Here is a 24,734-nt window from a genome sequence, read left to right on the forward strand (position 1 = left end):
TAAAAGACATGAATAGTCAAACATAAAGCATAGAAACGCCTAATCATGACTTTAACAACTTTCGTTTGTCTAATGATGCTGTTTTCTCAGATACTAATTTAAGACATATAAGATTACTAACAGTTTTGTTTATGAAAGGGTAAGAATATAAATGCAAATATGAAAGTGGGGTTTATTTGTACTTGTTTATAGGTACAAAGGTCCTATAATCATCCTTCTTTTCTTTTACAGTTTATACATATTAAGATAATTCATCAAATGGATATAAATTACATCAGACAAGGAAAATATAACTAAAATATATTTATAATTAACTAAATTCAGTTAAACAATTTGACCCTATCAATAAAAAGTTTTCACATACATACACTTTTGAACGTGAGTAACTAAATATTGTGTAATCGATGAAAAACTTTATTCTAATTTTAAATGCGCAAATTACTGTATCTCCATGTGATAATTAATGACAAGTAAAAATTAAGTAATTTATTTATGTTTATTAATTTCTTACCTTTACTTATAATAGCATGTTTATTGCACTATTGCTTGCTAGACAGGTTTCAATAACATTTAAAACTATGTCTAACAGATTGGTGTAGGTTGAGTTGTGGAATTCTATTTGGACAGAAGTTCATTAATATTGAAATAATTATTTATTAGTTACCTAATTTAATGCAGTAGTATTGAAATCAAGAAGTCAAGCCAAAAAACGGTGTTTGTTATCAAAACTTTATAGATGATTCAATGATTACTTCCTACTTCACCATAAACAATATATAATGATCATGACAATTATTATTAGAAATAATGTGCTGTTTTATTTATTGCACGCCTCATAAGCGAAGCGTTGAGGTGGGTACTACTGTCACTTCGCGCAAAACATCTGATTTTTCAAACTTAAAATGTCTTTATGTATCATACATTGCACTTGTAAGATAATACATACACACACATATTAAGAAAAAACACTATTTTTAACGTTCATGATATTTTTGATGTCATTTTTGTTATTTAAACTAGTTAAAAAACAGTTTAAAAAAGTTCTGTCTTGGACGTCCGTGTGTCTGTATGTGCGGATCCTTTTTCTTGTTAACACGATAGCGACCGAAATACTTTACTAATCGAGTCTTTTTTTTTCTCTTACGCTTGAGTATGCTCAGGAATAGAACCCTTTCATTTTTCAGGGTCTGATTCGATGTGGTTTAATTGTTATTAAATAAACAAAAATAATAATTAATAAATATTTATTAAAAAAAAATTATGAGGCGTGCACTTTTGGATTTTCCAAATTATTTTATTTTATAACTAGCTTTCCGCCCGTGGCTTCGCCCGCTTTGTCTAAAACATAATAAATTATATACTAAAACCTTCCTCTTGAATCACTCTATCTATTAAAAAAAACCGCATCAAAATCCGTTGCGTAGTTTTAAGGATTTAAGCATATATAGGGACATAGGGACAGAGAAAGCGACTTTGTTTTACCTGTATGATTTTTTGTTGATTCATTATTCTATTACGTTCGATCTGCTGAAGAATTTATGAGGATAGCTCATACAGACGTATCTATCTTGAGTAGTATCTCATTTTGTCAGGGCATCACGCGAGAATGGCTGGACCGATTTCGATAATTTTTAGTTTTAATGTCTTCGTTATTATCAGGAGAAGGATCAAATGAAAGAAAATTCAAGAAGTATGCGCCAAAAAATTAAGAAAATGCGCAAACGTGACGTTCAATTCATATATGTATAACTTCACGAGTTTGACATTTGTGCGAAGGCAGAACAATGTCTGTCGAAAAAAGCTAGTTATTTATAAAATTAATTTACAAAAACATGTCTAGAAGTTTGAAAATAATCCCACGTACAAGGTTTTAGAGGATTTGGATTCCCTTTGTTTAAACTCTTATTGGCGACGTAAAAAAATTCCGCTGTTAATAGAAACTCACCGTAAATTTTGCAATAATCCCGTAGCTTCAAACTCACTTTTAGACTATTTCTCATGAGACAAATGGATGAATTACTTTGATATTTCTGGGAATATCTGTGTTGTTATTGAAGGTTTGAATATGAGTAAAAGCAAACTATGTAAGGCTAATATTAAAAGCATATGTTCAGAATATTTATTTAAAAATTATAATACATGTTATAAGTTGTTTACAGATGGTTCAAAGGATGAAAATGGATGTGGATCAGCTTTTTATGACCCACAAAAAAATACACGCCTTGCGTTAAAGATAAATGCTAATTTATCTGTTATGCACTGTGAGTTAGTTGCGATTTTGGAAGCGTTGTCTTATATGTCAACGGTGGATTGCAATAACCTTGTCATTTTATCTGACTCAAAAAGTGCTTTGTTACACTTGGCTCGGCTACCTTCGAGAGGTCGAGGGTTTCCGATAGCCTACACTATTCTAGACACCATCTGTAAACTTCAATCCCAAAATAAAACCTTAGTTATCCAGTGGATTCCTTCACACGTAGGCATCCCGGGCAATGAGGAGGCTGACACTGTGGCTAGGCAGGCAATTAGTGACGGAGTATTATTTAATAGTCTACCGGTTTATTCCGAAGTACTTTCCTGTGCAAAAAAAATGTGTCGTAATTTATGGCATGAATATTTTAATGAGCGCTCACTCACAAAAGGTATTTGGTATAGGACGATTCAGTGTCAGCCTCCTACATCGCCCTGGTTCGATTCTGATAAATGTAATAGGAAAAATTCTGTTATTTTGATGAGGCTTCGTTCGGGGCACATCCCGTCAAATAAGTTTAAATTTCTGTTAAAGCTAAGTACATCTCCTAATTGCCAAGAATGTGATGTCATTGATGATGTTACACATATTTTGACGGAATGTGTTCGGAATGAGGCCTTACGATCTCAATTAATGTACAATATTAATATAGATAGTGATTTAAATCTGGGATGGTGTAACAGCATCTTGGCTTTTCCTCTTTCTCGAGAAGCAAAGATGCTGATAAAACTATATTTGGGTGGTAGTAGTTAATTTTTATTATGTATGCTAATATCTTGCTAATATCGTGTTATTTGCTTTTACGGGGGTGACATTGTCAACTGTTGACAAAACCCCTTTTAAATAAAGTAAGAATAAAAAAAAAATGTCTAGAAGTTTTTACACATCAAGGGACCTTATAAGGTTTCGTTATTAAAAATTGTCATTTTGTGCAGTGACTTGCGGACATTTTGTCTCGAAAGCTGAAGGTCGTTTAACTAGAACGGAAATTTAATTCATAACTATACAGGTTTTGATCCCTTTTAGTTAAACCCAATTTTACATTTACAGTGATGTTATTTCAATATCAGAATAATTACAATTTTCCTATTTACTTTTCATTTATTTTTAAACATTATTATCATTACTTCCGTTTTGTTTTTTCTTCCTATATATAAATGTTTCAATATTTTAAGTTTAATAATATTACACAAATCGTGTTAAAAAGTTTTATTATTAATACAATAATTTTAGTATTTTAATAATTACTGACTTCTTTTAATAATTTTTGTAAAGCGTTATTCCACCTATTTTTACCACGCTTTGCATCTGTATAAGTATGAAATCGATTCCTTTAGACTCGATTTTATTTTAAATTTGTTTTTCTTCTTTTACATTATTTATAACTAGCTTTCCGCCCGCGGCTTAACCCGCTTTGTATTAGGGTGACAAATCAACATCGAGCTATGCTGCGCTGTACTGCGCTGTGCTGTGTTTGGTCAACTCGCTCGTCTAATATTTTAATGAGGATACAAACAAACCATGCTGTGCTGCGCTGTGTGAGGCTACGCTCAGCTTGTAGATGATAATCGCTCATTTACACAGCACAGCGCAGTACAGCGCAGCATAGCTCGATGTTGATTTGTCACCCTTAAACCTAATAAATTATATACTAAAACCTTTTTCTTGAATCACTCTATCTATTAAAAAAAAAACCGCATCAAAATCTGTTGTGTAGTTTTAAAGATTTAAGCATACATTGGAACAGAGAAAGCGACTTTGTTTTATACTATGTAGTGAAGTTTTTTCTTGAAACTTATTTTAATTATATTGTTTCAGAAAGGATGCGGGCTGGCGTGTGGTGGAGCGCAATCGCGCTGTTTCTGCTGCTCGTAGCTTCCAATGCCATCCGAACTGTACAGGTAAGGAAAAATATATTTTTATATAATCTGCATATTATTTGTTAAAACTATTATATATAGAAAACCAATTCTTAAGATATTTTTAATAGGATCATAGTTAATAACAAGTGAGCCCACTCCCTACATGACTTTAGTCCTACGCGTCAATGTATTAATTAGATTTTAATCAATTACAGTACATGTACTGCAATTTAAGTTTTTATACATATTTTAGAATAGAATTAGCTTTCGAAATGTAATAACCAAGCTTTATTTTTTTTAAGCTTCCAAAGGAAATAATTACTTACATTTTCGTATTTCTTTTCGTATATGAATACGTTTATGTTTAAACTGTGAATACGATAAATCCGGTCTAGTTACATATTACTAAAACATATAGAATTTTGATCTGAAATCTTAGGCAATTCATATAATTACTATGCCTGTTCTTAAAATTGACATGTTGAAATCTAGAGTTAATTAATATTTATCGATAATATACGAATTCAATAATTCGTTCAAATCAAGTAAGCGTGTAGCAGTACTTCGCATTTCTAATTGAAGTAAGTATATTTTTAACTAGCTGCTCCGCGAGGTTTCACCCCCGTGGCTTCACTCCTGTTGGCCGTAGCGTGATGATATATAGCTTATAGCCTTCCTCAATAAATGAGCTATCTAACACCGAAAGAATTTTTCAAATCGGACCAGTAGTTTCCGAGATTAGCGCGTTCAAACAAACAAACAAACTCTTCAGCTTTATAATATTAGTATAGTATAGATTAATATGCTACTACTGTTTGATGATTTTTGCTTTCCATTTCCATATTTAACGTCGCTTTCATTGAATCCCAAAGGCTCTGACATAAACGTGATTTATTAACGATCAATAATACAGCTGTACCGTAGTTTAGAGTAAAAAGCTTATCTACTTTGAGCAATATTTTTCATGTAAAATGCATGAAAAATATTGCATGCATTATTTTTCATGCATTTTATGCGTAGGTACTGTGACTTTTATTAAATGTTTGTTTACCTCCAAAAGCTTAAAGTTAGATAAGACAATCATAACCAGTTAGAAGCAACAGTTAAACACCCTTTTTGTTATCGCTATCGTGTTTTGCAAAATACCCATGAAGTACAAAATTTCAATGTTAATTTCTGCTTTACCAGCGCAATAAAATATTTCAAATATTATCCATGCCTATACCAAATACCATATCATATACAGTTTAACAATCCACAAAATATTATTATCAAAGTGCGATTATCAACAATGCTATTAGTACCTCGTGTCTTGTAAAGTAATCAAGGTTGTGTGACAATCGACGATTGGCTGCCACGGCTAACTTGCACAACCTTTTTTATAAACATCGATTTTAATACTTAACGAGTTTTGAGAATCGATTTTTTATCGATTTCTTGTGAGAATTACCTTTTCAGTTATTATAATTCGCATTCATTGATTAAACTTGTTAAGTGAGATGGAATTTGATTTTAAACATTAACATAATACATAATATATAATTAATATGTATATTCATATTCAGTTTGGTACATCTACGGATACCTATTTAAAATTAAATTTTATTGCTTTCACTTTCATTTAATATTTCTTAAAACAGGCACTTTATTGAGTTTATGCTGTCATTATCCATATTTAAAGTTACAAGGACTGGGCTTTTCAAAATAGTTGAGTGAATCGAATTAAGTCCGGTTCGTAAATTATTGATAGATTGAATGAAAACAATTCGCTTTGCTCACGAATTCATGATATTAGATTTGTGTCGCACTTATTTATTAAAAAATATGATAACAGTTTACAAATTGTTTGAATACAATAATTCAATGTAGAGTTTTATTCATGTAGAGTTTACAATACATATATCAATTAATGTATTACAAACATAATTTATAATAAACAAACCCTTTGATTATTGTACATGGCATGGCAACATGGCAATTTATTTGAGTATACATGCTCTTTAGTTAATATGAATCTTCAATTCGATGAAAATTAAAATTAAAAAATCTTTAGTTCCTAAAAAAATAAATTAAAAATACTATTTATTACATCGATATTGCTCGATCCTTTCAGTATTTTGATAGCGTTAAAAAATCAATGGTCACAGGAATAAGTTGATTACCAGGAAAATAATTTCTTACCTACACTCGTGAGAAATTACGTTAACAAAAACACAACAATTGATCGCTATGAACAAAAGCAAGTACATATAATCTTCCTGTGAACATTAGCTAAATAACCATTTAATAAATAGCCATAAATTTTCGAAAGGTATTCGATATTTCCAAGCAACAATCTGTTAACAATTGCACATCGTAATTCCTACACGTTCATCTGACTCCGATGCGATGGTTATAGATGTGAGCCATCATTTAGGATAATTTTGTTTCAATTATAGTTCTGTTATTTCTGAAGATATGTGAGTGGCGTGATTTGAATAATTTTTATGCAATCTCTATAATAAATGAAATGAAAAATATTTGAAATTTTTAAATATCTGATAGATCATTTAGAAATTAAAGACTTTTTAACGGATTTTAAACGCGATTTATTCACTATATTATTATTTGATCTTTGAGCCTTTGATCAGACTTTAGACATGCATGTGTTATATATATATGCTAGGTTTGATCCATTTTTGCGTGTCTGTTTGCCAGTTGGCAAAGGCCTCCTCAAATCTCTTCCATTCGGGCCTTTCTATAGCCACTCTACCCCAAGTTGTACCCGCTACTTCACTATAGTTGTATCATATTAATTATTGGTTTCATAATAGATATTATAATGGTGATAACAACATAATAGAGTCTTAATTTATAAATATTTGGAACCTAACTATTAGAACATTAAGATTAATTACATACAGCTATTAAAAACTATGTGTTTATAATAAAGTGCAATGTTAACTTATAATTGGTAATAAGTAATAACATATATTTTAGTGATATTAGCGAGAAAGTCACAGATCCAATCCGTCGCGTAATTACTGAAAGTGTGTTTTCTATTATAGTGCAGTCATATATTATAGGTATTATACATATGTTGCATATATAATATGTTAAATTTGTAAAACGAAGTTTTAGGTTTGTGCCTGCGTGTTTGATTAGATATAGTTTTCAATGTGAGTAATCAGTACCTATGTCTAATGCACTATATATAAACTATTGAACCAATTTCATGTTATCTAGATGGATTCAATTCTAGGATACTTATTTTTCCACGTAAGGTGGCATTTTTGTGGAACGGCTCAGGATAAAGATAAAATGAAAAAATCCAAAGGATTTTTTATAGCAAAGTTGTCGAGGTTTATATTTTTTTTAACTATTAAATATTAATTATATTTCTACGTAATCTCTGTACAGATGGAAACAATAGTTTCAGTAGTATTGTGTTGTCAAATCAAACTTCCGTTTCAAACGAAACCTTCCACAGCGACCTTCGTTATGGAGAAATATCTAAATTGATCTAAGTTCGGATAATTATTATGTCTAATATTTTTTTTGGTAAATTACTTGGATTGTTATTAGGAAAAATGTTTCTATAGTTTACTAGCTGTATAACCCTGTTTTGATCGTGGTACACAATTGAAGATTGATCGTATCAACTCACAAATCTTCGTGGGCTCATGCACAATATGATTAGTAACAAATGCATAGTTAACAATTCTATTCTATAAAGGACATACAGACAATCATTCATTTTTATACGTATAGACTATAGATTTTTACAAACGTGTAAATATGATTCCAAACTGGCCCCTTATTGTCAAATCTTTCTATAATATGTAGCCTGTTCAAAATGTTTAATCACAAAATGTGTAGGATATTACATCTTATATCTTCCTAACCCATTGAATATATAGAGCAAGGACTATATGAGATGATAGCAGAAAATAATTTATTGATATTTTTAAGTGATGTAATCCTGTTTTATTCACTAAATGGCCTATTACGATGTGACAGATTGTTTTATTCAGCGGACTTGTTCTCAGCATACTTAGCTAAATATAACACAATCTAATCAAGTTTTCCTTCTATCAGTCATTACGTAAATGTCACGTTATATCATACGAGCTGCAGTAATAAATTTAGTTTTGCAGTAACATCGGAACCAATTTGATTGCATGATGAAGTTTTTGTAAGAGATTTAGGTTATAACTTATAATGGTCAATGCCAGGATTAATTGAAGTCTTCATAGTTTTTGCTGTTCATTAACAATATTGTGCAAATCATTAATTTGGGTGAAGGAATTGGTGTGTACGAAGGTCTATTAAGAGAAAACAAGCACAAAATACATGAATATATTTTACTTTTAGTATTTTAATTGTGTCTTTTTAATAATTGTATTTTTAACGCATTTAAATTGATTATTGGTAATAGATATAAATAGAAAACAAAGTCTCTGGACTACGTCATTATGGATTGATATGATATGGATTCCTTCAAAAAAAAAAGCATATGCGTCTCTCAACTATATAACTTTCCATATTTTGACGTGTTATCTAGTACTTATTAGAATTTTAATGGTTTTTTTTATATAATTTACATTAAAGTTGCTTTCTTATTAGATAATCCGTGTAGGATTAATGATGGTGCTGATTTAAATTATATTCAGCTGATAAACATCAATCATAGATCATTGAGAGATGGTTAGTACATCAATCAAGCTTCACTGTGTTGTTTGAGATTATTACATTAGCATCTTGTAATTAACACGATTAATATTTATAAAAGGTATTTAAAGTATTATTGTAAAGTTAATTAGACTATTTCCTTTTTTATACAGTATGTTATTTAAATTAAACTATAATACCGTTTATTATTGGTTTATTATAACACGTATGTAGGTAATTTTCAATTGCAGTCAAGTACATATTTAATAGAAAAGAGGAAAGCAGGGATGGAATTCGAAATTTTAACATTATATTAAGTTTCTAAAGCACAATTATTTGAAAAAACAATTTTACCGAATTAATATATTTATTTTACATGCGTTAAGTGCTTGCAGATATAAATATTTTGGGTAGACTTTATAGGGATATCGACCGCCTTCTTGGTACAGTGGTTGATGCGTGAGCGTAGCACCGAGGGGTCCTGGGTTCGATTCCCGGTGGAGACGAAGAAAAAAAAAGTCTTGGTCTGGTAGGACACAGAAGGCTGATCACCAGCTACTTGTCCCTAAAGAAAATCGATCAGTGAAACAGATGTATAATGCATCTGCCCCTTACCCCACTTGGGGACATGGGACTTCACTTAAACAAAATAGTGTCATGAGCTAGATAATAAATACAATTACTACATACTTATATATATAGAAATTTCCATTACAAGGAACCATGAATTTTTTAATACGTTTATATGCATTTATCTAATAAACCTCTACATAATCTTTCCGCTCTACTTTTATAATTACCTAAGTTATGTTTCGTTCATATTACTAAGTATAGATTAAAGTGCATCTAACAATGTGACCTCGATGCGGTCTTGTGTCTATTAATAATATAAATCTATCCGTAATAATACACTAAGAATAGCGCCACATTCAATGAACATTTATAATTAAAATTATTATTTACAAACAATTTTTATTAACTTATTTATACGGATCAGATTTCAATCCTAGATTACGGTGTATTTTACACGCTTTATATTAGCTTCACCTGTATGTTTGTATGTTTGTAACCGACTTCTTTGGGCGCGATTTTGACCCACTTTAAACGGCCAGATTTCGTTCAAACTTTGTAGATTTATTGAGGACCGATGACAATACACTAATTTGATAAAATAAATAATAGTTTAAAAAAAAAATAAAAAACACGCTTTTTATAGAAAACCGAACTAAAAGCGTGTTTTTTAGTTTTTTTTAACTATTATTATTACTATTGACACCCGAAGAATCGTAACAATAAAATCAAATTAAATCAAAAACCGTAGACTAATTGGTAAATAGGATGATATTATACATGGAGTATGGCAGCAGAATCATTACAGATGGAATATTATGTATAGTGTAAGTGTATTTCATGATTATCTTCTAAATTGCACATCATAATTTGATAAACAAGGTCTTGCTAGCAACCTCTTGATTTCTATAATATTAAGTTTATATGCAGTATGATTGGTTGCGCTCAAATATTATAATGTACAGTTGGAAGCAAAAACGAAAAAAAAAATTATTGAAAAAAGTTTTAAAATAATACAGTTTATATATATTTGGGGAAAATAAAGCCTAAAAATAAAAATATTATGGTACTGACATTCTTTAATATGTTTTCATGTGCTCTAGTTGCAAAAAAAATTGTATTAATAATTGTCCCATACATAAAGTCAGCAAGCTTCTTTAAAAAATATCATTCTTAAGCGCAAAAAATCTATTGATAATCGAAGATCTATTGGGTCATCTATGACGCAATGGAATTACGTTGGACCAGTTTTATAACTAAAGCGACAGTTCAAGGCATAAAGTGAGGTTAATTAATTATAATACAAACTATGATCGTCGCACTTTCACCGCCATTTCGTTCGACGTGAAACATTTCCATGTTATGCGTCAGTGGACAGACTTGACATTCGGTTGTAATTTTACTGTGTAACATGTTAATTTGTTGTTTTTCTTCGTTCGGAATATGGAAGTTTATTATGTGGATATAAAGAATGTAATTACTCAAACCTTTTGATAAGTTATGTATGATCAAATCAGTATTGACATTCATTTTCTGAAGGAAAAGGAAATGAAATACTTATTTTATGATATTTTTTTATTGAAATTTAGACTTTTTATTGACCTAAAACTTCATCATGTCGTCCATCCAAATTATGAATATAAAAACTTATAATTGGGTAATTTTACTTATCACCTGAAAAACTAGTGATTTCTCTGAATCGAATCAATTATGTTTTTCTAAGTTTTTACGTTTAGTATTCTGATACTTTCAATACCTAAGTATGATTTAGAATTTCAGAACCTCTACTTCACTTTCTTCGAACACATAAAATAATAAACATTTTAACTATATTTCCTTATCTGCCCATAAAACAACTTTCCCTGCCCTTTAAGCATTTAATGGAGAGAAGAGTTGAACCGTGGTTATGAAGACCTGTTAAAATATTAGGCACGTAGGGTTTAGGTCAAAAACATGTTATTACTACAAATTACGTATTTACCGTGAAATTAGTTACAGAGCTTTGATAAAACCCTTTTTTAGTTTTAGAATTTTAATAGTAAGACTGTTTGATGTTATAAATTAAATAATAAAATTTATTTTTCTTATGTAGAATTTAGATTTAGGCGTTCATGGAATCTATCTATATTATTCAATCTAATTTATAGGGTAAAAAGACCAAAGTCTTCTTTGTAATTTTTTTTTTTAAATATTGAAATAACTTAATTATGATTCTGGAATAGGAAGTTTTCAAGTTTGGACATTGCGGTGATTAACTTTAAATAATGTCTCAGACTCGAAATAATTTTCATAATCATAAAGATTATGAAAATTATTTGACCGCATATAAAACGATTTATTTGTTGCGGTTTTGACGATTTTATAATGGTTTCCGTATTTTCCTTATTCATTGTTTACAGGGTTAAACTAAACACCGAACATATCAAAATATTGCTTTTTGCAACAATTTAAAACAAAGTTTAGGTACTAAGTAGAAAGTTGTACACTGTCACTTCAGTGTTGCTTCATAAAAAAATAATTTATAGGTATAAAATAAATGTTTATTCATACTTTAACAACGAATTCTATTAAATAGATGATATTATTTTTAGTTTAGTATGTTAAACTATTTCATAAGTTCATTTGATTTGTTGTTGGTGAAGACATCAATAAAAGAACCAAAAAATAATTAGATCTATATTCCTTGCAAATAAAAGCCGGTAATTTTACTTATAATTTCATTATTTTTTTGCAAAGAATGTTTTTGTATAGTACCATAATTGTCTACGTTATTTGGTGCGTGGAAGTAGCACATTAGCAATCGCAATTAGTATTTGAATTACAGTCTACTTTTTGGGTTATGTGTTTTGACGTATAAATGGTCGGAAAGTGGGTTATTCGCAAACCAGTATTAACGAATAGAAATAGAATTATTAATAGGTACTAATCGATATTTGCAACTTTGAATGCAAAAAACGTTTGCGTGATTTGATAAAATATTTTAATTATTTTATTATTATTAATATATTATAATGATTTTTTTAAGCGAGATACTTCGTCCTGTTTGGATGTCTCTGAATAAAAATAAAAACAATATCCTTTGTCACGAAGGAATAACTTTTTCTGGTGATAGAATTTTCTATGGGTTCTAGACATCTATAAACAAACTCACAACCTTACCTTTTTACTTCTTTTATAACACAGATGGACAAAATTCTGTCTTCAATTATTTATTGGATAAATTCTTTTATAATATTACGATTAAAGATCTTGTTGTGATCTCTTATTCTCTAGGATGTAATACAGTGTAGGTAATGCAGCGACTCCAGGTAACTTTAGCTTCCGTAACAATCTCTATTGTGTAATTCAATGTCTAAACGTGTTAACTAAATGAATCTATGTTATACAAAACAAATTAGAGATAAAAATACCGGTAATTTATTAGTTGGAATGTAGGTTAAACTAGAATTATCTAATTTTGATTGTTGGAAGCATGTTGGAAGCTTTTAGTTTTGTATGTTTATGATAGTCAAAATCACAATAATATTAAAGAGGGAAGATATGATTATGTTTGTTTGAAATTAAAAGGCTCCCAATTACTAGACCATGAAAATTCGTTCACCAGCTGAAAGAAACATTTCTGAGCGACATAGGCTATTTTTTATTTTGTTTATATTCTTTGTCAGCCTGGGCGGAGCCGGGACGAACTAGTAGTAGTATTTACAAATTATCGCGTACTTTATCTAGTAAAATACAGTTCTAATGTATTTTCTAGACACGATGTCATGTGTCGTGTGACAACGAGAGATGTAGTGAAGAAACTTGGCAGTTTATGAGACAAGTTGTTATTACGAAGAGGAAAGTCAGGGTCACTGTCACTAGTCTTATTATAATGGGAAAGTGTATTTATATTATACATGTAAATGTCTCTAATATATATAGCACAGATTACTAAAAGTTATAACATACTAGCTTTCCGCTCGTGGCTTCACCCGCTTTGTCTAAAACCTAATAAATGATATACTAAAACCTTCCTCTTGAATCACTCTATTAAAAAAAACCGCATCAGAAATTTAAGAAAACATGGGACATAGGGACAGAGAAAGCAATTTTGTTTTATACTATGTGGTGATAATGCGAATGCGTTGATCCTTGTTTGGGCATCACAACATTTGTAGATATAGATTGAATAAGGCTTGTCTTGTAAGTCTAGCCTGTGCCAAGAATATATTTATAGTATTGACTGGTTACATAATATTGTACTGTATAATAAAGAATTGTGAGAATACTGTTTGTAATATCCATACTTAATATTATAAATGCGAAAGTAACTCTGTCTGTCTGTCTGTTACTCAATCACGCCTTAACTACTGAACCAATTTGCATGAAATTTGGTATAGAGATATTTTGATACCCGAGAAAGGACATAGGCTACTTTTTACCCCGGGGCATAGGATAGGTTTTATCCCGAAATCCCATGGGAACGGGAACTATGCGGGTTTTTCTTTGACTGCGCGGGCGAAGCCGCGGGCGGAAAGCTAGTTTGTGTATAAATTGAACAACCCAAAACGCATTTTGGATATAAGTTTTATAGATACTCGAAGAACAAATTGCATTCGTAAATTGTTATTAACAGACGAACTACAATTGCTGATCATTTTATAATTCATCGATAGAATAATGTAAAATTTTATTATGTTTGTAACAATTACAATTTACTGCGATGTTTATTGTGTCTATATAAATGTCGAAATATCTACAAAATAAAACATGTCTAACATATTATAGAGTGTTTTGTCGTACGTAGAGCGTTATGACTACTTATTTATTCTTACGGTAAGTGTAAACTAACTAAAACTCGCATTCAGTGTTGTTCAGTATTAGAATATTGCATAGAATTTTTTCGAATGCACGAACAACGAATGAATGCTCTTATATTTACACTAAAAGAATTTGACATAGTGGGGTTAGAAAGGCCATTCGCTTGTTTGATATAAATATACTGTTATAGGATGAAGAAAGCACACAAACAAACCTGTCAGTTGTTATTCATATATACGGGTATTCTATTAGAAGATGATCACAGATTACTAAATAGTTCCTACGTGTGACTTCCACTAATTATTATTCAGTGATACGACTATACGCCGCGTAGCATCACATTCTTTTGACAGGATTTGTTTTTATAAATTTAGGGCTGATTTTTCAATCCTTGGTTAAAACTTTTTTTTTTTTTTTTTTTTTGTGTGGTGTCTCTCAATGTTAGCCAGAAGGGCTTCTACATTTTAACGCGGACGCGGGGGTGAACTGAAGGTTCACCCTGGTAGCGACATGCACAAGGGCGTCCCCCCTTGACGGGGACCACGAACCTCGGCTTGAGCTGTCGCTTGAGTGGAGGAGGCCAGCTGAAGGGCCCTAATCGGACGGGGGTTAAAACTTATTCGTCGAATAACGTATTAAACTACCATTTCAAAAATGTATTCTAATTATTGTCCGCATTTGACAGTTTACAGGTGACATTTTAATATGTTCGCGTAATACATTATGAGACGAATACATTTTAACCAAGGATTGAAAAATCGGCCCTTATAGGATTTGTTTTGATTGCCTTTGAGGATTGGGCATTCTACCTAGAAAAGGACTCTTCCATTGCAACTTTGATGGCGATGTTAAATGTCCCTTTTTATGTGTCTATTGCTACGATTTTAAAAATCCATACTAATATTATAAATGCGAAAGTAACTCTGTCTGTCTGTCTGTTACTCAATCACGCCTTAACTACTGAACCAATTTGCATGAAATTTGGTATAGATATATTTTGATACCCGAGAAAGGACATAGGATAGGTTTTATCCCGGAAATCCTACGGTTTTTCTTTGAAAACGCGGGCGAAGCCGCGGGCGGAAAGCTAGTATTACATAAATACTGGAACATCTTAATCTTAATACTATGATAAAGGCGAAAGTTTGTAAGGATGTATGGATGTATGGATGTATGGATGTATGGATGTTTGTTACTCTTTCACGTACAAACTACTGAACCGATTACAATGAAATTTAGCACACATATAGAGGGTAACTTGGATTAACACATAGGATAGTTTTTATCCCGGAAATCCCACGGGAACGGGAACTATGCGGGTTTTCCTTTGCAAACGCGGGCGAAGCCGCGGGCGGAAATCTAGTATTTCATAATATCAAAATAGACCATTCGTTGTTATTTAATTAATCTAAATCAACATTAACTAAAGGTTATTGGACTCAAATTATAACACAAGCGTAATTAAACATTACGGTGAGTCAGTTCAGATTGCCGAAAGAAAAATATTAAGTCATTATATGGCCAAGACTAGATAGAAACAGATAGTTAAGATCTGATGTGCATTCACTTTACACAATACATGATACATATAACAATTTATTGTAAGTACTGCAATTACATATATCAATTAAGCTTACATTGCTCACTTTATGTAGGAACTTTAAATTTTATTTTTGTCTATTAATTTCAGACTGTTTGATTTTTGTTAACCTTCTAGTGTGACGAAATATATTATCTTTTAAATGATTAGTACTAGGTATAAGTAGTCAGTGCTACAAATTATGCTTTTAAAAACAGCATCGTCCGTATTGTTTTATTAAAGTTATACGGGAAACACTTGTTGATATATTACGATACAACTCATACTAAATTAACATAATATGTATAGTTTAATTTCAGTGATTCATCCAAAATCATCCGCAATAAAATTTAAACAAATAAATAATTAATAAACTTTTTTTTTAGAAATATAAAACCTTATCTTTCATTTATATAATATAATGTATGTACTATAAATACGATAACTATAAATGCCAGTCTAGACCAGTTTTCAAGCCAATCGAATTAAACATATCCTTTCGTCTGTAGAAACCCAGTCGTGTGTTAAACCAATGCAACGGTATGGCTGCAGATAAATGATATTAATTTAAAGACCTTGGATACCATTTACATTGTGACGCATGAAATAAAAGATTTATCAGTTATACATAGTATTAATGATATTGATCTATATTGTACTATATGTTAATTAAAATCCTAAATCTTTCGAGATTTACTTTCATACTGCTTTAAAAGTACATACTTATTTCTACATACTTATATTTCTTAACATAAATTACACAAAGTTACCGAAGAAAATTGTAATAGAACATCATTTTATTTTCTACTAGCTGCGCTCCGCGGTTTCACCCGCATTGCTCCGGTCCTGTTGGCCGTGATGATATATAGCCTATATTAACGAAATTAACGTTAATATTGGTTAAATTGGGTAAGTAGAGTGTAGTTTTATTTTTCTCAGTACAAAATAAAATGACTAGTACAGGTTTCGTTCATACAAGGAAGTAAAAAAGCTTTCATTTTCTTTAAATTTTTTGTGATAAAAATAATAAATCAAAACGATCGTTTTATTGCATACGTAATTAATTATGCTATTTTAAGAGATTTATTAACAAAATCTATGGATTTTTAACAACTAAAAGTGTCACTGACATTACTAAATCGGAGATGTTTATTTTTTAATATTTCAAAAATAGTAAATTGTGCTTCATTAAAAGAAATATATTAAAATATATTATTTTTATTAAGATATAGCACTTAAGTGAGTCAAGTGCTCTATTAAAAAGGAAATATACATAGTACATAATTCATCAACCTTCACCCGCGATTATTTTTAACATTTAAAAGTTCTGCCTTTTCAATCCTTGTTGTTTAATTAAGGAGTCTAGAACCTAGACAGGCAATTTAAAGACCATTTAGTACTTAGTGTTAGTCAATAAAAACAATAATAGAATATTAATGCACAATATAGGTTTATAATTGGGGTTTAATCAATGGATAGAGATATGTACTTTGTGATTTCTTATTTTGATTGTCTGTTGGTGTAATAGTGCTTAAAATAGATCATGTAATTATGAATGATTGTAGTTTTTGTAAAGTGCGAAGTTCAATTGCACTTAGCATTTTAATATCTATACTTAATATTATAAAGCTGAAGAGTTTGTTTGCTTGTTGGTTTGAACGCGCTAATCTCAGGAACTACTGGTCCGATTTGAATTGGTTAGATAGCCCATTTATCGAGGAAGGCTGGCTATATATCATCACGCTAAATCCAACAGGAGCGGAGCAGTGCGGGTGAAGCCGCGGGGCACAGCTAGTTATTTATATGGCAGTTTGTATTAGTTCATTCTTACTAAATCGCCAGAAAATTGTGGTGTCTCATAACATAGTCAATAACTTGGCTTATAAAGAAGTTTAATTCCCTGATAGATTTGAAGTCGCGCAAATCATTTAGTACAAACTCCAGTTAAATTTTTTAACAAATGGGTAATAATGTGATTATTGTGTCGAGTCTTTGTTTCGTCACGGTCGATAACTTAGCGGTAATTTTTAATGGCGGATGAAGCAATCTTTTCAAATTGGACTCGTGCTACCTTTTACTAGATCCTTGTGCTTCTTTGCACTATTTATTGTATCCTTTGTTTGAAAATGATAACAACCAATTATATGAATTTATTAGGAAGAAGATTTATTCTTAATAAACACAACATTAGTTCGTAGTTGGACATTATGAATAATGTGACGGTCTATTTCATAAATACATATATAAAAAAAGTTCCTTTACTTTACTTTATATACTATCATCTATCTTAACAGCTGATATTAATCTTATTTTGGCAATTAAAAGAAACAAAAATACGCTTATCCCCTTCTATCTTAATTATAAGATAGCAGTGAAAGGTTAAAAATGTAATAGATGGTACATACGATAATTGAATAATAGTTTGCGAAATGTAACAACATGGCGGCCACTTGGCTAACATCCTGCGGACAATGGACCGGCTAAATGCTTGTAGAAAACAATTAACAGACAATTACCTGAAATAGTAATCACTACATAGTATAAAACAAAGTCGCGAGAGTGTCTTTTTGACAGTGGTGTGTGACAGTCTCGCTCTGCTTATTTTTTCAATTTAAAAATAGTAAACTTACCTGTTAACACTTAAAAGTAGATAAAACAGTTATAAGATATACCATTAATAACGTGTAGTGAACAGTATAGTGTTATCTTCGTGAACAACAGTGATTATAATAAACATTAGTGCACAGCTGATGATCAGCTGATTTTACGATACCCGCAACTATTCAGTACAGCTGACCGTAAATTTGAAGACTTAAAATAATTAATTTATATTACTGCCATCTGGTGAACTAAGCTTGAATTACTTTGATACAATCAATAGTACTAATTACATAATGGCAAACAAGTGTAATGCGTGTGGAAAGTTCTTCGCTTTGGCAGATGGCGTAAAATGCAATAAGTGTAATATGTCTTATCATAAACAATGTAGCAATTATAGCCCAGACGCCCGCGGCAATACAAAATGGATGTGTAAGACATGTAAAGCGAAAAATACTGCTAAAGCTGTCGAAATTACTCCTGCGCAGTGTCAAGATGCTGATGTATTTCTCGATGTTGTATCCCCCCATCAAAAAAGTTCCCCTTCTCTGATAGAGGAGATAAAGCTCCTTCGGACTGAGATATCGAACTTTAGATCAGATATGACGAAATTAACTGCTTTAGTTACTAACTTTGATAGTCGATTGGACAGCATAGAGGAGCGTGTGTCACAACTGGAGAGTGGGGCCTGCGTGGCGGCTGATAATGAGCAGTTACAACAGAGTCTAGACTCGATCGACCTCTTAAAGAAACAGCTTAATGAATCTGAGCAGGAAAAGCTGTTGAATGATGTAGAAATCTCGGGTGTTCAAGAAAATACTGGCGAAAATTTACTACACATTGCAATCACGTTAGCGCAAAAAATTGGCATATCTATAGACGAGCGTGATATTGTTAACGTCCATAGGCGTGGTGTGCGTAAACGCGTAGATACGAATGGGAGCGCGGCAAGCGATGCGATACAATCGCGCCCCATAGTCTTGCGCCTCACGCGGCGACACCTTCGCGACGAGCTGCTGCGCGCGGCGCGCGTGCGGCGCGGCGCGGACACCAGCGGCACGGGGGTGGGAGGGGAGCCCCGCCGCTTTTACGTGAACGAACATCTAACGTACGCTAACCGCAAACTGTTCTTTGCAGCGCGTGAGAAGCTAGGGCGGTCAAATAACTGGCGTTTTGTATGGACTCGCGCGGGTCATGTATATGCTAGACGGGATAGTAAATCGAAAATTGTCAATGTTAGATCGGAATACGATATAGATAAGGTTTTTTGTCAATAACTCTTTCGATATTGTACGTATTCCTGGCAGTTGAAAAAAAAACTATTTTTTATTGTATTGTATTAGTAATATACGAATTTAGCTATATAAGTTATGTAACAGGTTTAAATGCACTTAATTTATTTTGGGTTAATTATTATGATGTCAAGCTTACAGTAATTTGCAATTTTATAGTGCGTTGCCTAAAAGTTCGTACTGTGAAATATTATACACCATCTCATTTGAAACTAATTGTACCGTTTTATTGTTGTATACTAAAGAAACATATTATTACAACCTGTTATCGTTCTATACAAATTGATATATTTAGTAAGATTGAATTTGCCATACTGTATGTTACAATTTTAAACATCATTATATTTTTAAAGGTTTTGTTACTTGCCTTGGATATTTTGCTTAATCACAAGTTAATTTCAACTTATTTTTTTACTAATGTTTTTGCTCTAGTGTCGAGAATTTATTTTGTTGTTACTTTTAGTTATTGTCTAAGCGTTACACTCGTAATCATAGTGATAGAAGTAAGATTTTTGTTTATCGTTGTTTATCGTTGTTTATTTTGTCATTATATAATAATTAATAGTAATTATTTCCATTATTGTCGTAGAGAAATTGATGTTGTTTTGGTCTGCCTTGTTGCCGGTGGTATGTTTGGTTTGTTTTTCGTACTTTCTTCTATATTTTACTATTTTATTGTATTTTTTCTATTTATAAACTATTTTAACTGGGTAAATGATTTAGCACTACAACTCCATGCAATGATGATATTGCACATCTTATTTAAATACATTCATATTTATCTACTCTTTTGTCCAATATGTATTTTATTTAATATTAATATACTGTAATGATGGTTATAAAAAATCTCGTAATTGGCCTTATAAACATATGTTCGCTTGGTACTGGTCACGAAGAGCTTCTTGCTGCGATGGAGCAACACAATGTGGATGTGTTAGGTATTAATGAGACATGGCTAAAAGAAGGAGAAGAGGGTCGTGCGCCTAAGTTCACTGGTTATCGCCTTGTTCATATACCTCGACCGTCACATGTGCGAGGTCGCGGCGGTGGCGTTGGCTTTTATGTTAGAAATAGTTTGAATGTGAAAGTTTTAAAACATCCATGTTGTTTAAATGTTGAGCAAATGTGGATAACTTTAAACATTCGGTGTAAAAAACTAGTAATCGGCACAGCTTACCGCCCGCCATGGCTGAATGTCGATACTTTTGTTAACGCAATTCATGAGTCGGTCGCTAGTTTTTCATGGGCTGATAATACTATAGTCATGGGAGATTTTAATATTAATTTTGCAGACAAGAGTACCATCGGTTATCGCAAATTGCTAGAATTCTTAACAATGACGAGCTTAACGCAAATTATAAATCAACCCACACATTTCACAGATCATAGTGAAACTATTATTGACCTTATATGTACGGACATAAATGTGCAACGGATATCAGTGAACCATATAAATGATTTAAGTCACCATGCGTTTGTTTCGTGCGAACTTTACATAGCTAAAGATAAGTGTATCCCTCTAAAAATACAATACAGACCAATTAAAGATATTAACATGGAACTATTCGAAACCGCTATGTCTAGCATTAACTGGGATGCTATAACAGACCACCAGGATATTAATAATTTTGTTTCGAATTTTAATTCAATCATTTTATCAATTTATGACTGTCTAGCTCCCATTAAGCACTTTCTGGTAAAAAATCAGAACTACCCTTGGATCACGTACAATATCAGGTTACTGATGAGACGTAGGAATGATGCATATACTAGAGCAAAATATTCTAAAAAGGATAGTCATAAATTATATTATTTGGAGTTAAAGAAAGAGGTTGCGAATGCGATTGAGCGTGAAAAAATATGTTATTTTGAAACGTTTGTAAACACGAATTTTAATAACCCGCGTATACTCTGGAATAATATAAAAAAAAATGTTAATCTCAGTAGAAGTACTGACAATGCGTTGCCGGAGCATCTTAGAAAGCCGGATGATATAAATCGTCATTTTTTAGATATTCCTGGTAGATCGTGCGCGTCTAAAGAGGACATAGATTTCTTTTTAAACAATAAAAAAGGGACTTCACTGTTTTCTTTTGCGGCGGTCTCTAAAGACGAGGTGTTTAAGCATTTTAGATCATTGCATTCTAATGCTATTGGTTGCGACGGAATCTCTCTAGATATGTTAAAATTATCGTTGCCCTTTACTCTGGAAACAATTACGAATATCATAAACACTTCACTTAAGACTTGCACCTTCCCTTCCACCTGGCGTAAAGCGCTCATTAAACCATTGCCCAAAACTAACAATCCAAATTGTCTTAAAGATCTTAGACCAATTAGTATTTTGCCATGTCTATCAAAGATTCTTGAGAAAGTTGTATGTGAGCAAGTCAGGCGCTATTTAGATTTAAATGATATGTTACCAACTAGGCAATCGGGTTTTAGGAAACAAAACAGTACCATAACAGCTCTGTTGGATGTGGTTGATAATATGCTGGAGGCACAGGATCGAGGGGAGGGGAGTCTGTTAATCCTTTTAGACTACTCCAGAGCCTTCGATTGTATCAATATAGACCTGCTTCTCTGCAAGCTTTCATACTACGGTTTTGATGATGACTCTTTACAGTGGTTTAAAAGTTATCTTTCCTACCGCTCACAAATGGTAGAGTTAAAAGCGGAAAGTAGTCAAAGTGCATGTTCGTCTGCATGGGCGGAAGTTTCCAGAGGAGTACCGCAAGGTTCTATTCTTGGTCCTCTTTTGTTTATTTTGTATACAGCCGATGTAACGCAATGCATAAGGCATTGCAAATACCATATGTATGCGGACGACATTCAATTATACCTCTCGTTCAAGGCGAGTGAGATGGACATCGCTCTGGATAGGCTACATGATGATTTGAGTCGTATATCGGTTTGGTCAGAATCTAATTGTCTTTCTCTCAATTCTAGCAAAACCAAATATATGATCATAGGCTCAACTCATCAAATCAATTCTATATTGGCCCAACAACCTACCATATTTTTAAACGGAGATCCAATAGAAAGAGTGACTGAAGTGCGTAATCTTGGTGTAGTGTTTGACGAAGGCTTGCGATTTCACAAGCACATCTTAAATATTTCAAAAAACTGTTTTTACCGACTGAAACTGCTTTATCGGATTAGACAGTCCTTGAGTGTTAATGTCAGGAAATTACTTTGTGAGTCGCTTATCTTGTCGAAGTTTAATTACGCGGATGTGGTTGTAGGTCCTAGGTCGCTGGCATCAACGAAAAAAATAGTGCAACGGGTGCAAAATGCGTGTGCCCGCTATTGTTACAATATTCCCTATCGTGATCATGTCACACCGTACTTGATCAAACACAACTCACTTAAAATGGAATATCGTACCCACTTACACCTGGCTACGCTTCTATTTAATGTTATAAAATATAGAGTACCTGTATATTTGTACAATAAATTGAAATGGTTGGCGGAAAATAATACAACCTACCAGACTAGACACGCATGTTCTTTGTTGGAAATTCCCCTACATAGAACATCTACATTTAGAGGCAGTTTTAGGTTTCGAGCCTCAAAATGTTGGAACGACTTACCGCCGCCTATTCGTTCACAACAAAGCTTATCTTCTTTTAAAAAAAAATTAAAGTCATATCTTCTCGATTTTCAAAAACGTCAACAAGAAAAAATTTAGCATCCCCAATAATGTTCCTATGTGTTTATTTATTATTTAAGTATTTATCCAATAATCTCGTTACTAATGTTTAAATATTATTTATTTCCTAAGTATAAGTATATATTATAATTTATAATATTAAAATTAATAATTATAGTATTTTAAAGTATATGTATATTATCATAATATTAAAATAGATGTATATATATATATATATATAAATTTATTTTTTATTTTTTAATAACATGACGCAGTTTTGAGCAAAACATACATCCGCTGTCAGCAGGGCATTCTAAGGCAACCACTGAAAATCAGTGTATCGCACTGAGTGGCAGGCCTTTTGTGGCAAACATAGATTTAAGTTAGATTTAAGTTTCTTGTTTTATTTTATTTGTATCTTCTATGTATCCACAATAAACATATTTCATTTCATTTCATTTCATTTCATTTCATTCCCTGTCCCTATGTCCCTATGTCCCTTTGTACGCTTAAATCTTTGAAACTACGCAACGGATTTTGATGCGGTTTTTTTTAATAGATAGAGTGTTTCAAGAGGAAGGTTTATATGTATAATAACATCCATTAAATAGTGGAGAAGTACTGTTATTTTTGAGGTTTCTAATGTGATGTCGTAAAAAATTACATTTTTTCCGCTTACATTGCAAACGCAGGCTGAACCCTGCGAGTTTTATCAAAATAATGTACTAAGTATTATACACATTGAAAAGGTCTATAGAAAAGTCCGCGATGGTATATGTCTATCTCTTATGGATAACCCACAATAACTTTTTTTTGTCATTTACTTTTTACGACAAATAATGGCTAATTTTCGATGCGATTTTAACCAATACAGCATTAATCCTTAACCAATTAAATACCTTCAATACATTGTTCATTTAATATAGATCTATATGGGCCTTTACACCGTATGATTTAAGTGAATATTTTCGAAGATATTACAGATTTAAAAATTGCGGGACGTAGCATTTGCGGCGGTACCGGCCAGCCGCCCGGCTATATACCTATTTTATACCCGTGTGCGAAGACGGAGCGGGCCGCTATTTTTTTATATACATACTATACAACGTTCACAGTTTTCCTGTAGTTTATTTAGTATCAGCATTGCACCCGTGCGAAGCCGGGGCGGGTCGCTAGTTAGACTATATAGTAAGGTATTCAAATATGCAATGGTTCATGGTTGGGACCCCGACTTGTTTCAGTAGTTGAGGGTTCAATCTCTAATTAGGTTATACAATGTATTTTATTATATAGAAAATAATAAAATACATTGTATCTTTCAATTGATTTGCGCTTTATTTCCTTATTGACTGTACGTTCTTCTATCACTTAGTAAGAAGATTATGAAATACAGTCTACCATTTATCAAGGCGTTTTTGGGCAGTGTGGTTACATAAAGCCTAGCTTAAAATGTTTGTCCCTGTGGAGTACAAAGGTATTT

General features: G+C 32.0%; 2 protein-coding genes across 18 annotated transcripts in view; both read left to right on the plus strand.

Annotated features, from left to right (window-relative positions):
* LOC149482496 (uncharacterized) overlaps positions 1 to 24,734 on the plus strand; it is a 95,557-nt gene that overhangs the window by 19,624 nt on the left and 51,199 nt on the right. For all 17 annotated transcript variants that reach the window (XM_089704028.1, XM_089704010.1, XM_089704020.1 and 14 more), the window contains exon 3: positions 4,070 to 4,152. In XM_089704028.1, coding sequence (XP_089560154.1) covers positions 4,075 to 4,152 — 78 coding nt within the window. In that variant the 5' untranslated portion in view covers positions 4,070 to 4,074. The remainder of the gene's footprint in view (positions 1 to 4,069; positions 4,153 to 24,734) is intronic.
* Positions 18,300 to 19,988, plus strand: LOC149482497 (uncharacterized). Its single transcript, XM_089704433.1, has one exon. It carries the CDS (start codon positions 18,607 to 18,609, stop codon positions 19,585 to 19,587), a length of 981 nt encoding a protein of 326 aa, XP_089560559.1. The 5' UTR covers positions 18,300 to 18,606; the 3' UTR covers positions 19,588 to 19,988.

This window comes from Colias philodice, chromosome 15 (assembly GCF_061535455.1).
Source record: "Colias philodice isolate Cphi_HAF_F1 chromosome 15, ilColPhil1 Martin Lab GWU primary, whole genome shotgun sequence".
NCBI classification, from domain to species: Eukaryota; Metazoa; Arthropoda; class Insecta; order Lepidoptera; family Pieridae; genus Colias; species Colias philodice.